At 44.3% G+C, this 15,485-nt stretch overlaps 1 protein-coding gene across 1 annotated transcript in view; it reads right to left on the bottom strand.

Annotated features, from left to right (window-relative positions):
• Window positions 1–223: 223 nt before the first annotated feature.
• Window positions 224–15,485, bottom strand: part of DYRK4 (dual specificity tyrosine phosphorylation regulated kinase 4) — a 69,061-nt gene continuing 53,799 nt past the window's right edge. The window contains 7 exon segments of the mRNA XM_075002864.1: window positions 224–476; window positions 478–538; window positions 1,069–1,241; window positions 2,948–3,077; window positions 6,844–6,904; window positions 8,057–8,229; window positions 12,834–12,915. Of these exon segments, the coding sequence (XP_074858965.1) occupies window positions 281–476; window positions 478–538; window positions 1,069–1,241; window positions 2,948–3,077; window positions 6,844–6,904; window positions 8,057–8,229; window positions 12,834–12,915 (876 nt within the window). The 3' untranslated portion in view covers window positions 224–280.

The raw sequence follows: 15,485 nt of genomic DNA on the forward strand, positions 1-15,485 counted from the left end.
AGAGTCTCCATTTTATTAAAAAATATTGTTGAGGGTTGTGAATCATCTCTGATCACAAGAACGCTGGTAATGTTCAATGTGTTTCCGCACACATTCTGCTTTGGTTAACTGGACTAATATGGGTTAAAAAGAGCACTTAAAAGGTCTACAGATGTGAACAGTCCATTTGTGGAGAGTTACAATTTAAGACAACGTTCTTGAAAATTGTATAGTTAAATGGTTACCTACAACACATACCAGGCAGGTATAGAAACTGAACCAATAACTGCTGTGTAGAATGTTACTTAATAGGTGGTAAGAACATTGAACTTTTGTGAAGAGCTGTTTCAGTGCTATGATCTGCTTTGTCGGTTTTGAAAGCTTTTTCCACAGGGTTTTCCAGTTCTTTCTCTGGACTAACTTGTTTGGTTGGGTTCTGCACTTTATTTTCCACTGTATCTGAGGAAGGCGCATAAAGGTTTAGTCTGTCATTTGCAGGTAGGATTTTAAGTCAGTTCACTTTTTACTTTATCAGCCATATCTTGACAGGTGTTTTCTTCTGTAAAAAATATAAAATAAAATGACTTTGTGCAATTGAAGTGTCTCAGCAGCTGACATGAAATCATCAAAGGGCCAACTGATTGTTTCCTCAGTATTCCAGAGGAGCAGAACCACCCAACCCCAAAACTTATTTTTCAGCCCTAAGAACTAAAGTGCTTTGTGAATGAATGGCAGATAACTGTCTCTAATTATTTTCCTATTAAGATAACTGTATGAAGGCTCTTTCTGCATGATCCTATTGGACTTTATTGTTACCATGGCGGCTTCAAATAAACCACAGGACCCCCGGGATAACTCTGTTTCTACAGAAGAAGCAGGGAGAAGGTGGTGTGGCCAATGAAGGATGCTGTGGCTTTGGTATGGCCAATGCATCTATAAACCATTCCGTTATTTTTCATTACTTCATCCTTTCTTTTTAACAAAGCCATTTGCTCATACATAAAGGCATCTAGAAATCATAACTGTCAACATGTTCAAAAGATGCATATTATTAAGACTAAAGAACTTAAAGCATTCAGACTATAGCACCTCCTTGTCCCGGCAGTGGGTGTTTATGTACATTCTCCTTCTTCTTCTCTGGTGTGAAGAAGGAGCTTTCACTTGCAGAGTGGGAGTTTTGCTTTGATTTCTGTAGTCTTGGTTCCTGGATCCATGCATGCTGCATTGCTTCATCTGGAGTCATGCGAAGGGTGGGTTCCCACCTTCGGATATATAAACAATAGGTAAGTATTGAACAAGATTAACAGAATTGGTTTGCTGTTTACATTCACCAGCAATAAAACAACTTGCAGCTGATCAGTGTCAGCTAACAAAGCAACCAGAGTCAATGACAAAACTCCCACTGATTTCAGTAAAGTCAGGATTTCAGCCCACAACACTTTGGGAAATGTTCGGACCTTGAATTGTATTCCGGATTACCTCTGGTGATGGGAATCTACTCCAACAACTAGCAAAAAATGCTGTAGAATAATTTTTGAAACCTCCCCATTTACAATGGCCCTGAACAATGTTTAGTTTTTCATACGTAGTAAATAGAAATAGTATAAAGAAAAAAATACCCAAGGTGCAAAAGGCAAAGACTGGTCAGAGGATAAAAAATTGCTGGGCAAATGGAACAAGAGTTACATTAAATGACTGATTTTCCTAACAGAGAGAGGTTACTAGGTGGTTGCCTCTGTAGTGGGATACAGACCAGCACGATTAACCATAATTAAGCAAATTTGTTACAACAGTGCCTAAGGATCAACCAAGAATGCAACCCTATTTTGCTAGGCATTGTGCCAAACAGAATAATAGATAGGCCCTGCCCCAAAGAGCTTACAATCTAACTAGACAAGACAGACACAGGGGGTAGAGTTTTATAAACATTTACTAACTAATCCTTTTGTCACCCAAATGAGTTATGAAAGTTTTATTATATCCAATTTAAAGTCAGGAAGACTAATGTGCAAAGAGATTGTGTTTAGGGATCTACTTAAACTGGGGAGAAATCACATTTTTTTGTGGGTTGGTACAGCATAAATAGCACATTTTGCAGATGCAGTCATATGTAATATTCTGTACCACCCTTACTTCTACGCTGCTCTAAGTGGTGTTGCTGCCTTTGAATCTGGACATCCGGCCAGCAGCTGCTACACTCTGGCCATCCAGCTCTGAAGGCAGCATAGAAGTTAGGGTGGCAATATTGTGATCCCTCCCCCCACAATAAGCTTATAACCCACTTTTGGGTCAGGACCCCCAATTTGAGAAATGCTACATACATTTATATATGCTTACCTTATACTATAGGATAAAAACACATGAATCTCTCTGGATTTCATGGGAGAGAACAGATTTCTCAGTCCATGATAAATTTTTATGGCTGCAAATTTGATAGACCTCTAGATATGTGTCCTGCCTAATCTTTAATGTACTCCATACTAAATAACTTTGCTGTGTAGACCTGCCCTGAGAGACTAACAAATGTTTTAGGTCATGAACTTTTGTGGGTAGCTAATAATTTTGTTAATCTCTAACGTGCCAGAGGACTGCTTGTTGTTCATATTGAGATGATTAGTTGCTGGGGCTTTTGTAAGTGGGGAAGGATGCTTTATGTGATTGTCATGAGGTTCATAAGCAGGAGACCTTATTTCTGTCTCTGCTACAGATTTCCTGTGTGACCTTGGGGAAATCAGTTAAATCTCTGCTTTGTCAGTTTCTCCTGTAAACTGTGAATAATACTTTCTTGTTGTGAGGCTAGTTCATTAATGTCTGTCAGGCACTCAAATGCTATAAGGATGGGCCTATAAAATATTTATAATGTGAAAAAACCTAAGATACAAAAATCTTTAAAGGCATAAGGGAAAAAAAACCCAGGAACTTAATGTCAGAAAGTCTGCAGAAAATGTAGAAGTAAAAAGGAACTTACATTAGGCAGCCTCTCAGAAAATCCAGGAATGCAGCATCATGGGTTTTTAATACCGTACTTAGATCCTTTGAATCTGGATGTCTCTTTTTCCCCCTGCTATTTGTTATAGTTCGAGGAAGCCCCCTGGAATCTTGAAAAATAAAATGTTTTTTAAAGTCATGTAAACATTTTGCACATCAATGGGTTAGTAGTAGTCAAAATATTACCCTCCGTGAGTGTAACCTTTATAGAGTTCTGCAAGGAGATTTAACTCTATAAAGAAAATAACTTACATATACATAAAAACTTTCATCCAAAAAGACCTCAAAGTTCTTCGCAAACCTCCATTTAAGAAATATCTACCTACCACAGAACTGCCTCAGGTGAAATATGACAACTGTTAAACAACACAGAAACACACTACACAGCTGCTTAAGACAGGAAATGAGAAATGCCATGTCCCACTGAAGCTCACTGAATCTTAGGTAGGTTGAATATATTTTCCCAATTGGTATTTAGCTAGAGAATCCTGAACCCTAGTCAGGGACAGGACTTGGAGGTAGCACAGAGAATTTGCTCTTTCACCAGGGCTTGGCAGGCTGGTTCTTGCTCACATGCTCAGGATCTAAGGAAGTGCAATAGGTGGGGATGAGAAGAAATTTTCTTGCTGGTCAGATTGGCAATGACTTTGGGGTTTCTCTGCTTCTTCTGCAACAGACAAGTGCAGGTCACTTGCCAGATTATTCAGTACATCTCCCTGAATCATTTCTCTGCCATCAGAAAGACCTCAGCCCTTCCTAGTCAGCGCCTGTGGTACAGAAGAGTCTAGTCTCTTGTGTGTGGTAATACTTTGGCCCCATTTTGGTTGTTTGGTTTAGAGTGCAGGTGCAGGGTTGGGGTGGAGACCTGTGATAAACAGGAGGTCAGACTAGCAGATCTGGTGATCTCTTCAGGCCTTAAACTCTATACTTCCTCCTTACTTAGGCCATGTCTACAATAGCAAGTCCTTTTGAAAGAAGGGGCTCTTTTCGAAACAGACTGCGAAGTGTCTACAGATAAAATTCGGTCTTCGAAAGTACTTTAGAAAGAACACGGTGCTCCTTTTGAAAGCACTCTTCTATTCCCGTTTGAAAGCACTCTTCTATTCCCGTTTGAAAGCACTCTTCTGTTCCCGTTTGAAAGCACTCTTCTATTCCCGTTTGAAAGCACTCTTCTATTCCCTTTCCAGGAAGAACGCCTTCTTTCGAAAGTCGCTTTCAAAAGAAAATGTGTTTAGACGCTCTGCAAGACACTCTTTCAAAGGAGCAGTCCTCCATGGCGCTGGCCAGCTGGAGCGTGGAGACGCCCCTGCCAGCACCATCGGTACTCTATGGTCTCTGTGTCTGGTCGCGTTTAAAGCCGCAGGGCCCCAGAAACCCAACAGTAGGAAGCTCAGAGTGCACTAGCAGCAGGGTGGAGAAGAGCCTCCTGCAGCACACCCTCCTGCCAACGCTGCAGCATGACAAGCCAACCCACTGCCCCCATGTCCAGCGGCCAGGAGCCTCATGCCCCCCAGGGCTCCCCTCCCGAGCCAGTGGAGGGCTCCTAGGAGCCCAGCCAGGGCTCCAAAAAGAGGGCCCTGTTGTGGACCTCCTCTGCCTCTATGGAGATGAAGAAGTCCTCCTCCAGACCAACAGCCAGCATAGGAATGCCACAGTTTTTGGACATCTCTCAATTGGCCTGACCATTCGGGGCCCCCCCGCATGCATGCCAGACGAAGTGTGGTAAAGATGAAAGAACGTAGGCAGGCCTTCTACAGGTCCAGAGATACAGCCATCCATCTGGGGGCACTGCACATCAGCTGCCCCCACTACAAGGAGCTAGACTGCCTCCTTGAGCCAAAGGAGGCAGTCCCATGGCAGTGGTGCTGGACACCACGGGGTCCAACTCACAGCCCAAGCGGGAGCCAGAGGACCAGTCGGGACTCTCGGGCCACACCACTGCCGAGGAGCCACAGCTGACATCCGAAGACGACAGACTGAAGGATGGGACCCTAATGGTAGCCATGTCATCTGGGCCATCGAGTGTCACACCCTCCAGCAGGGCCTCCCCTGTGCTCCTTGAGGGACCCTCAGGTAGGTACTGAGCATGTTGGACACCTCGGGGCATTGGGAGGGGTCATCTCCTGCCACAGCTGGTGATGGGCCAGCCATATGGCTGCCAGCCACTATCCAGATGCATTCTGGATGGATGCGCCCCCCAGGCTGCGCATGGCACTCAGCACCCACTCCCTTGAACAGCACCACAAGCCGTACACCCAGGGAGGGAGTGCAGGCAGGGCAGTTGGCACCCAGCATGTGCCCCACCCATGCAGGGGCACCTTAGTGCCCAGGATCGCCCAGGGCTGCCAGGCCATCAGATGGGGGGGTTGGGTGGGGCTGGCCATAGGGGGTGGGGGGCACAGCCCTTGGGGCCAGGTTGTGGGACTGCTGGATTTTCCCTCTCCCCTTCTGTCTCCACAGTTCCATCACCCGAAGCCCCTGCCCCTGGTGCCTGAAGGACTGGAGCATGCCTTACCTCCATGAGGATAGCCCCAACAGTCACCTTGCCCACCCTGAACTGGTGTCGCATGAGCCGGTGGCTATCCAGGTGGCCAGCTTGCATATTGCGATTGTGACCCTCTTCTCCGGGGGAGTGTGGGCCTTATACAGGTGTCCTGCTGCTGGAGGACGGGGGGCGAGCCAGTGACATAGCTCCAGAAATGACCCCTTGGTCACGCAGAAGTTCTGGAACCAGCGATCGTCCCACTCTCCCATCACAAGACAGTCCCACCACTCAGGGCTCATGGGATAGCTCCACAGGTGCTGAATCGCCCGGGGGATGGGGCACGGATGGTGCCCCATGGAGGGGGCCTGCATGACTGTAGTGAGAGGGGTTGGCTGCCAGATGAGGTAGAAGGTAGCAACAACCACACTGGCCAGCAGGCGGACCACAGCCTCAAGGATTTCCCTGTTGGGGGGCTGCTGGGGATCCTTGGCAGTTTCCACAATGGCTCCACTCCATGCATGGGGTCTGCTGTGCTGCGGACAGCCTGGCCCTCAGCGTCTGCAGGACAAGGGTGTTGGGGGCAGGGACATTTAAGAGAGTGGCTGGCTGCAGCCCCCAGAAGTGCTTGTCAGCCACGTGACCCCATTTGTGGGGTTTCCTGTTCCATTCTTTCGAAAGCGCCCCCCCATGCTATGTGGATACTGTCTTTCGAAAGAGCAGATCAGACTTTTGAAAGTGCAGATCAAAGGCTCGATCCGCATCTGGTGGATGTAAATAACTTCTGGAAGATCGCCTTTCGAAGGAACACTTTAGTGTAGACATAGCCTTCGGGAAACTCCTTGTTTATGTCAATGGGAGAAAGGTATGAATAAGAACTCCTGAACAAGGTCTTAAGAGAGAAATCCTCTTGGCATGTGGTTTGCCCTGCTGTGTGAATAATCTCTCTGCCATAGCTATTTGAAATTATACAGACTGTGATGCTATCAGTTTACACGGTATATTTTTCAAGAGCAAAGTGTAATCAGTTCTACTAACATACACTTTACACATATTTGTCTCCTAAGTGGTGTTACCTCCTTTTATGGCTTTAGTAATGAGAAAACAATTGTTTCAAAACAATTAAAACAAACACGACTGTCTCAGTCTCTCCTCTGTTATCTCTGCAGCGATATTTCTAGAGCACATCACTGGATTTTTGTATAGTCCTCAAATAATTTATTTCTCATGGATATTTGTTCCTAAAAGCAGTTTGAACTAAGTGGTGACCCAGGTAAGAAGGATCTGAGGTTCTTCTAACCCCATTCTCTGTCTGAACATCAAAGGCAATAGTGGAGAGCAGATTTAAAAATACAGAGAATGCTACACGAAGAAAGATAATAATGGGCACTTACCAAAGAATGTTCGTCTTCTTGATGCAGTCTGGATAAAATCAGATGGTGGGAGACCCAATACCTTCAAGACAGAAAATTAATACGAGGAGTTTCTTGAGCATCTGTAACAGCCTGGGCTAAAGATGGATGTGCTGTTCCTTCCCCTATATAAATGTGGTAATTTCAATGTGCCTCTCGCTGTAATACAGCATTTAAGGTCCGTGTACAAAGCTAAGAGATCAATTATTATTGGTTGAAAGTAGAATTAACCTTCTCCATTTTAAGCTGTCTTTTCACAGTAAATAAATTTTAGTGCTTGTTGTCTTCCATAAGGAATGCGTCAAAACAAAGTTGCTCTGTTTTTAATGGAGGCCTGACCTAACCAGATTTTTTTTCACAGTTGGGCTCATTCTGATCTAATAGCATCTGCAACACCTAGAACCCACTCTGAGACAGCTCTTGCCCCTGCACTGGAGGTTTCACCTGGGGACTCTAGAAACAGCACTGTCGATGGCAATTGCTATGAGAGACTGCAGAGAGGGACAGTAGAGCAGCTTTGCACCCGCTAATTCGCAGATTGCCTTGGGTCGGAAATCAGAAAGGGAGCTAGCATAGGATGCTGGACAGCAAAGTGAGATGCTCTCAATTGTCAGGCTCGTCTAGAAGACTTACTGCAACTCATTTTACCAGTTGTAACTTTTGTATCACATTTGCAGCTGGCCCCAAATAAAGTATGCTGTAGTACAAACAAAACCCACAAATGCATTAGGAAATTGGGAGAATATAAAATATTGTATATTGCTTTACTTCCCCGTAGACTCACAGGTACTTCTTTTGCCAGCGCCGCTCTGTACATTTCTGACAGAAATAGGGTAATGACTGAACAAACCAAAGATGTTCACCACCGGGAAATGATTTGCACGCAAAAAGGAAGCACAGCTTCACATGCTGCTTCTTCCTTCTCCCTGGGGAGCCTGGCTGTGACAAGCTTCCCTCTCACAGCCAGCCCACTTTGAAAATATTTTTCGGAGTCGCTTGATGTATCGTGCTGTTGCTAGGAGTGTAGGTTAGCAGACAGCTAGCCTGTCATTCAAAACCTCGTGTCAATGAAGCCCTGAGGAAGGAGCTGTTCAAACCATTCATCAAATTACAAAATGCTTTGTTTTGAAAAGCTGAAAGGATGGGGGAAACCGCACCTTGATATCATGACTGAAAAAAAAATCCCAGAAGCTACCTCCATGATGCAGGCAAGTTGTTCTACTTCATTCTCTCCTGGAAAAAGGGGATAGCCCGTATAAAGTTCAGCCATAATGCATCCCAGGCTCCACATATCAATAGGAGTAGCATAAGGATGGCCAAGGATCACTTCGGGGGAGCGATAAAATCGGCTCTGAACATACGTATACACTGCATCAGAAAAGAAAACCAAACACTAAGGAACATAGTGTTGTTAGGGCAGCAATTCATGTTACAGATTCATATATTTCAAATACTTCATCCAGTCCCATTTTAAATTGCATGTGATGGGTCTTTTCCCACATCTTTTGGGGACTATTTCACATGGCTATAATCTTGCTCTTATGAAATGTTTCCTGATAAAAATATTCAGCCAAATATCCTTATTTCCTTCCCTCCCATGCAATTATACCTGTTGAATCAGCCCAAATGATTCTTCCCCATCTATAGGCCCAGTTCTGCAATGGAATTTGCTAGCAAAAAGCATTCCCCACCTTCAGAGACTGGTGAATTCTGGTCTCACAAAAGCCAATGGCAAAACATGCATTGACTTCAATAAGGTCAGAATTTCATCCACTGTCTTAATTAAGTATCAGAGAGGTAGTTGTGTTGTCTGTAGTTTCGAGAACAACAAGAAGTCTTGTGGCACCTTATAGACTAACAGATATTTTGGAGCATAAGCTTTCATGGGCAAAGACCCACTTCATCAGATGCATGAGTTGGAGAAGTAGTTTCGAGGGGTATTTAAAGAATGGGGTCCCAGTAAAAGGGAGGGCCAGAGCTGACAAGGTCTATTCAGCAAGGTGGAAATGGCCCAGTGTCAAGAGTACTTATCAAAAGAGGAAAAAAAATAGTCAGATCAGACAGGGGGATATGAGCCATTGTCAGAGTCGAATTGGGAGATATTAACACCCAGAGCAGAGAAGCTGTTTTTGTAAGCTGCAGGCCACTCGCAGTCTCTGTTTAATCCTTGGTTAATGGAGTCAAATTTGCAGATAAATTGCAGCTCAGAGATTTCTCTCTCCATTTGATTTTTGAAATTTTGTTTCAGGACTGTCACCCTTAAATCTGCTACTGAGTGTCCAGGGAGATTTAAGTGTTCACCCACAGGCTTCTGTACATTACCGTTCCTGATGTCTGATTTATGTCCATTTATTCATTTACATAGAGACTGTCCAGTCTGGCCAGTGTAAATTGCAGTGGGGCATTGCTGGCTCATGATGGCATATATTATATTAGTAGATGTGCAGGTAAAGGAGCCCCTGATGGTATGGTTGATGTTAGGTCCTGTGATGATGTCACTGGCGTAGATGTGTGAGCAGAGTTGGCAGTGAGGACCATTGCAGGGGCTGGTTCCAGGCCTAGAGCCACTGGTTTGTGATTTGTAGTTGCTGGTGAGGATTTGTTTAAGGTTGGCAGGCTGTCTGTAGGCGAGGACAGGCCTGCCTCCCAAGGTCTGTGAGAGTGAAAGATCATTGTTCAGGATGGGTTGCAGATCACTGATGATGTGCTGGAGAGGTCTTAGATGGGGGGCTGTATGTGATGGTCAGTGGTGTTCTCTTGTTTTCCTTGTGAGGCCTGTCTTGTAGCAAGTGGCGTCTGGGTACCTGTCTGGCTCTGTCAATCTGTTTCCTCACTTCCTTAGGTGACTATTGTAGTTTGAGGAAAGCCTGGTAAAGGTCTTGTAGATCTTTGTCTCTGTCTGATGGATCAGAGCAAATATGGTTGTACCTCAGTGCCCGGCTGTAAACAATGGATCATGTAGTATGCCCTGGATGGAAGCTGGAGGCATGTAGATGAGCATAACTGTCCATGGGTTTTTGGTATAGGGTGGTATTTATGCGACCGTCACTTATCTGCACAGTAGTGTCCAGGAAGTGAATCTCTTGTGTGGACTGGTCCAGGCTTGTCAGCTCTGGCCCTCCCTTTTATTGGGACCCCATTCTTTAAATACCCCTCTGAAACTACCCCCCACACTCATGCATCTGATGAAGTGGGTCTTTGTCCCCGAAAGCTTATGCTCCAAAGTATCTGTTAGTCTATAAGGTGCCACAAGACTTCTCGTTGTTTTAATTAACACTCCACACACATACAGGGGCCTATGTTGTTCCTGCAGGCACACTAAATCACATTCCAGGATTGGGACCATAGTGAGTACACTAACCCTTTTAATTGGTTTTCAGCCAAACCAAATATAATTATGGTACATTAGCTCTGTCACCTTTCTCTCCTATATCAATTCCACTAGCCTGTTGGCCTTTTTATTAACTCTTTGCTCTTTCTTTGGCTCTTCGTTTAACTCCCTCCAGTTCAACACCTTACTGGGAACAAAATGCTTAAAAAACTTGTGCAGCATTATAGGTGCACTTTCCCACAACTACATAGGGAGCAATTGTCCATCATGTTTCTTTGTGTTCATGGCCAACATTACCCTGTTGGGCAGAATGTTTTTGTGTTTGGGAGGTGTTTTTGTGCCATATCATACTATGAACTAATGTCTAACTTTGCCTTGTACTACCTGTACTTAGGTGTCTTTCAGTACTGCTTCCTAAGAGTCTAAAAAATCTCTCATTTAAGCTAATAGGAAACAAATCATGCTCTACATTTCTTCCACTGAATAGTTATGTGAATTTCTTGTTATCTTGTACCCACATGGGGGACAAGCCTAAAATAACTAACCTCTCTTACAAAAGCAGATTGTGTAAATTTTAGGCCTGGTCCACACTGGGAGGAAAAATTGATTTTAGATACACAAATCCAGCTACGAGAATTGCATAGCTGCAATCAACTTATCTAAAATTTATTTTTGCCACCATCAAACAGTGGCAGGTCAATGGAAGAAACTCTCCCGTTGATGTCTCTTACCACTCACCACCACCAGGAGCGCTGGGGTCCATGGCAGTGCCATGACAGTTCAATTTAGCATGTCCCCTCAAGCACACTAAATTGAACCCCCAGAAAATCAACAGCCAGCACATCGATCTTCCCAAAAGTGTAGATGTAGCCTTATTGATTTAAACCTACCAATTCCAAATTTAGAGTAGGGTAGTTTGCTGAACTTACATATATTGTCTAAGTGGTGAATCATATTTAGTGGGAGGAAGAGAAGAACATAGAACATAATGACTATGTCTACACTAGCCCCAGAACTTCAAAAGGGGCATAATAATGAACTTAATCAAAAGATGCTAATGAGGTGCTGCCATGGATATGCAGTGTCTCATTAGCATAATGGCGGCTGTGGCACTTCGAATGTGCCACATTCAATCCCACGTAGCTTGTCTACATAGGGTAGGAATAAGGGGATTTCAAAGTGTGCAGGGTCCTTTCAAAAAGGACCCCATGTAGATAAGCAGCACACAATCAAAAATGGCACTTTCAAAGTGCTGTGGCTGCCATTATGCTAAGGAGGCGCAGCATTTAATGGAAGTGCCTCATTAGCATCTTTTGATTAGGTTCATTATCGTGCCCCTTTCGAAGTTCTGGGGCTAGTGTAGAAATAGCCAATTTGTTTTTTCCATGCTTACTGAAAAGGTTGTATATATTTCTGCCCCTTAACAAATGTTCCAGCCTTCCTTACATTTATATCTCTCTTCAATGACATGTTTATTCTTAGTGCTGTGAGTTCTTTGTCATCAATTCAGCTATAAGACACGTTTTATATTCAATTTCTTTTTAAGGAAAGGAAAGTTTTGTTGGTTTATTCTTTGTACATCCTTTTAAAACATGATCAAGAAAAATATTTAAAAAATCTCTTTAAAATGGCTATATGATCTCCAGCGCCCTGAACTATTTTCACTCTACTACATCTCAGGGAAAGGCTGGTTTTGGATCCAAAATGCATGAATTGTAACTGACACATAAAAAAGGATATCTGGGTTTGATTCTGTCAACCCCCTTGAAGTGGGTAAGCTCTGCTGAAGCCAGTGGGGATATTCACTTGGATCCATTTCAACTTTCTATACCTGCTAAGAGCAATTTCTGTATCGTTATCAATCATCAGCACCATAATTGGTAAATGAGACTCAGCAATGCAGGTGAAAGTGCTTATAGGTAACGTGATGAACTCCATTAACTTACTAGTTTAATAGATGCAGGTGTCATTGTCTTGGCTCAAACAATGAGAAGTCCTGTAGCACCTTGTAGACTAACAGATATATTGGAGCATAAGCTTTTATGGGCAAAGACCCACTTCACCAGATGGATTGCCCACGAAAGCTTGTGCTCCAAGGCTGTCTACACTTGCATTCCTCCTTCCAAAGAGGCTTGCAAATGAGGGAAACTGAAAATGCAAATGAACTACAGATTTACATATCTGATATCTCATTTGCATATTCTCTTCTGAAGGAAGAAAAGCAGTGTAGATGCAGCTCTTTTGAAAGTAAACCCCATCTTTAAAAGAACGTTTCTTCCCTTTTTTTAAATTCCTTTTTTGAAAGAGCTGCGTCCACACAGCTTTTCTTCTTTTGAAAGCAGCTCTTTTAAAAGAAGAATATGCATATGAGGTGCCAGATATGTAAATCTGCACCTCATTTGCATTTTCAGTTTTCTTCATTTGCATGCCTCTTTCGAAAGAGGAATGCAAGTGTAGACACAGCCCAATATATATATTATCCTATAAGGTGCCACAGGACTTCTTTTTGTTTTTGCAGATACTGTACAAACTAACATGGCTACCCCTCTGTCATAACTCAATGAAAGAAACCTTTCTTCTAATTATTAAAAATTAAGAAGTCTAATTAAGAAAATTACATCAACTTGACTTTACTGCAAACCTCTTTGGTGTTCGTAGCAGCTTGATCCAAAGTCAATAACTTTAACTGAATTTTGGCCTTTGTGGTATAGCAATATATTCTCCTAAAGAGAGGGGGGAGGGGAAAAGACAACACCCCAGTAGGTTAGTGATCTCTCTATAAACACTATAGTAAACACTATATATAATACAATGAGGTTGTGCTTAACTCTGTAATATTCATATAAAGCATTTTTGCTTGACTATTCATACACTTTACCGATACTAGAGGGCTATTTTGCCCATTTATTTGAAATAAGACAAAACTCTAAAAGAAAGTTATGAGATAGAGTAAGGGTTGAAAATAGGGATCCTGTTGGGGACAGGGGCCCTGGGGTTCTAGGTTCTGCAGCTCTGGGGCAGCCCCACCTTGCCAGGGCTTCAAGCTTCTCTGCTATGGAGCTGAGAGTCCCATAATTTCAGAAGTCCCCTTTCCAATCAGGGTTTGGCTTCTGGATTCACAATGAGCACTTGGAATTCCTGAGGACCCTCACTCAAGCTAAGGCTCTCAGAGCTTTCTGGATTTCTGCTGCAGTGATGGGATCCTGGAAACCGGAGAACAGGTTTCTGTGGGCTGGGGCTCTGGCAGCGTGAAACTGACAAGAATGTCAGTTTCAGTCAACAGCTGTTGGGGTCCCAAGGAAGAGATTTTGTTTCAGAAAATGCATGTACTGGTGTTTCCAAAAATATTTCTTTTTTCAGAAATTCCAGTTTGAAGGAAATTTTTTTAAAGTGCTGAAATCAATCAAAACATTGACATTTCTCATGAACAAGAATCTGCAGGTTTGACCAGCTCTGGTGCTATTCCAGGCCCACTGATGAGGCAGGGCAAAGGGGGTTGGCAATTTAAAGGAGCCCAGAGCCCTCTGGCTGCTGCAGCAGGAACTGTGGCTGGGGACAGCTTTGCCATTTTACATTGCCCGAGCAGGCTGAGGGGCTCCTGGTTACCCACTTCCAAATTACTGCATATGCTACAGGCTGCAGAGCAGCTCCGCCAGGCTGGTGGTGCACCCTGCTGGATGGTGCCAGGGCAGAAGGGGCCCCAGGCAGCCAAAGGGCAAGTTGGAACAGCAGTCCCCAGCTGCGTTGGGAAGGAAGAGCCAGGAGCAAGAGCTGGCCCACCTTGGGCAGCAATCGCTGCAGCTTTGTAACCACATGAGTAGGGGTGGGAGAGCTGGGCTGGGAATGGGAGGAAAGGAGCCAGGCTGGGCAGAAAAGGAGAAAGACAAGCTGGGCAGGGGGCCATTGGGAGGCAGAGCTACACAGGGAGTGGCTGGGGGTCAGGGAGGAAGGAGGCTGAGAGGAAAACCTCCAGACAGGTGGAGGTTGGGACTGCAAATGATCAGGGAGTCCTGTGACTGAGGAGTGGTCTGCAGGGTTTCTCTAGGTGTGTGTGGGAGGCATGGGTGGCTTCTGGCTTTGTCAGAGTGAAGGAAGCCCGTTGATAGCATTGTCCTGGTGCCTGGAATTCCTGTTGGTGGACCTGTGCTAATCTACCAAAAGTCATTTTTCTTACAGCTGCAGCATCCCACTTACTCATCATTCAAAACAATTACTACCCTGATTGCCCCCCATCACCACAAACAACCTGCCCATGTCTGTCTACTACAGAGCTGGATTTTACCATGGAAAGAGATTTGCTGAAACCAAAACCTTCCCTTTGAATTCTCTTCTGTTTAGTTACTGTTTTTCACTTCTCCTTGGAGAGATGGCTAAATTCTCCAGCTAGTTGTGTACTAATTTGACTTTTAACCTTTAGAAGACTGAACAGTTCGCAAACGGATATCTGCTGACGATAAACTAGTTTTCTGGGCCATTTCTACAGCCACTAGGATGCACTGTGCCTAGGAAGAAGGGTCTGACACTGTTGGATGTTAACAAAACTTTTGCTGCTTCTGGTTCTCCTTCAGCAGGAAATGGGCTTTCTAGGCAGCTAGCTAATTCTTCCACACTCACTAGCTGCTGCCTCCCTCATGCTGTGTCCTACCTCCTCACGCATCTACTGTGCCACATACAGAGAGACATGCAAATGCCATTGAGTTGTCAATAAAGTCTCTACAAGCTTGTCCTATTAGTAGGGCCCTACTAAATTCATAGTCAATTTTAATCAATTTCATGGTCACAGGATTACAAACATAACACACTCCATTATTTCAAATTTTTAAATCTGCTATTTCCTGGTGTTGTAACTGGGCCTAACCAGACCTAAAGGCTGATATGGAGGGGTCACAAGGTAATTGCAGGGAGATTTTAGAATAGCCACCCTTCCTTCTGCACTACTTCCTTGAGACCTGGGACCCCATCCAGCAGCTGCCACCCTCCAGCTGTCCAGCTCAGAAGGCAGCAGTGCAGAAGTAAGGCTGGCATGGTATCATACTGCCACCTTTCTGTGCTGCTGCTGGCAGAGTTCTGCCTTCAGACCTGGGCCTCTGGCCAGCAGCTGTTGCTCTCTGGCTACTCAGTTCTGAAGGCAATGCAAAAGTAAGGGTGGAAATACTGCAGCCCCCCCTACAACTGTGAGTTGCCTCCCAGCATAATCCTGTTGTGGACTGAGACCACCAGTTTGATAAATGCTGATCTCCCCCATGAAATCTACATAGTAGGGTAAAAGGACACAGAAGACTGCTTTTCATGA

The sequence above is a fragment of the Carettochelys insculpta genome, chromosome 1 (genome assembly GCF_033958435.1).
Source record: "Carettochelys insculpta isolate YL-2023 chromosome 1, ASM3395843v1, whole genome shotgun sequence".
Lineage (NCBI taxonomy): Eukaryota > Metazoa > Chordata > Testudines > Carettochelyidae > Carettochelys > Carettochelys insculpta.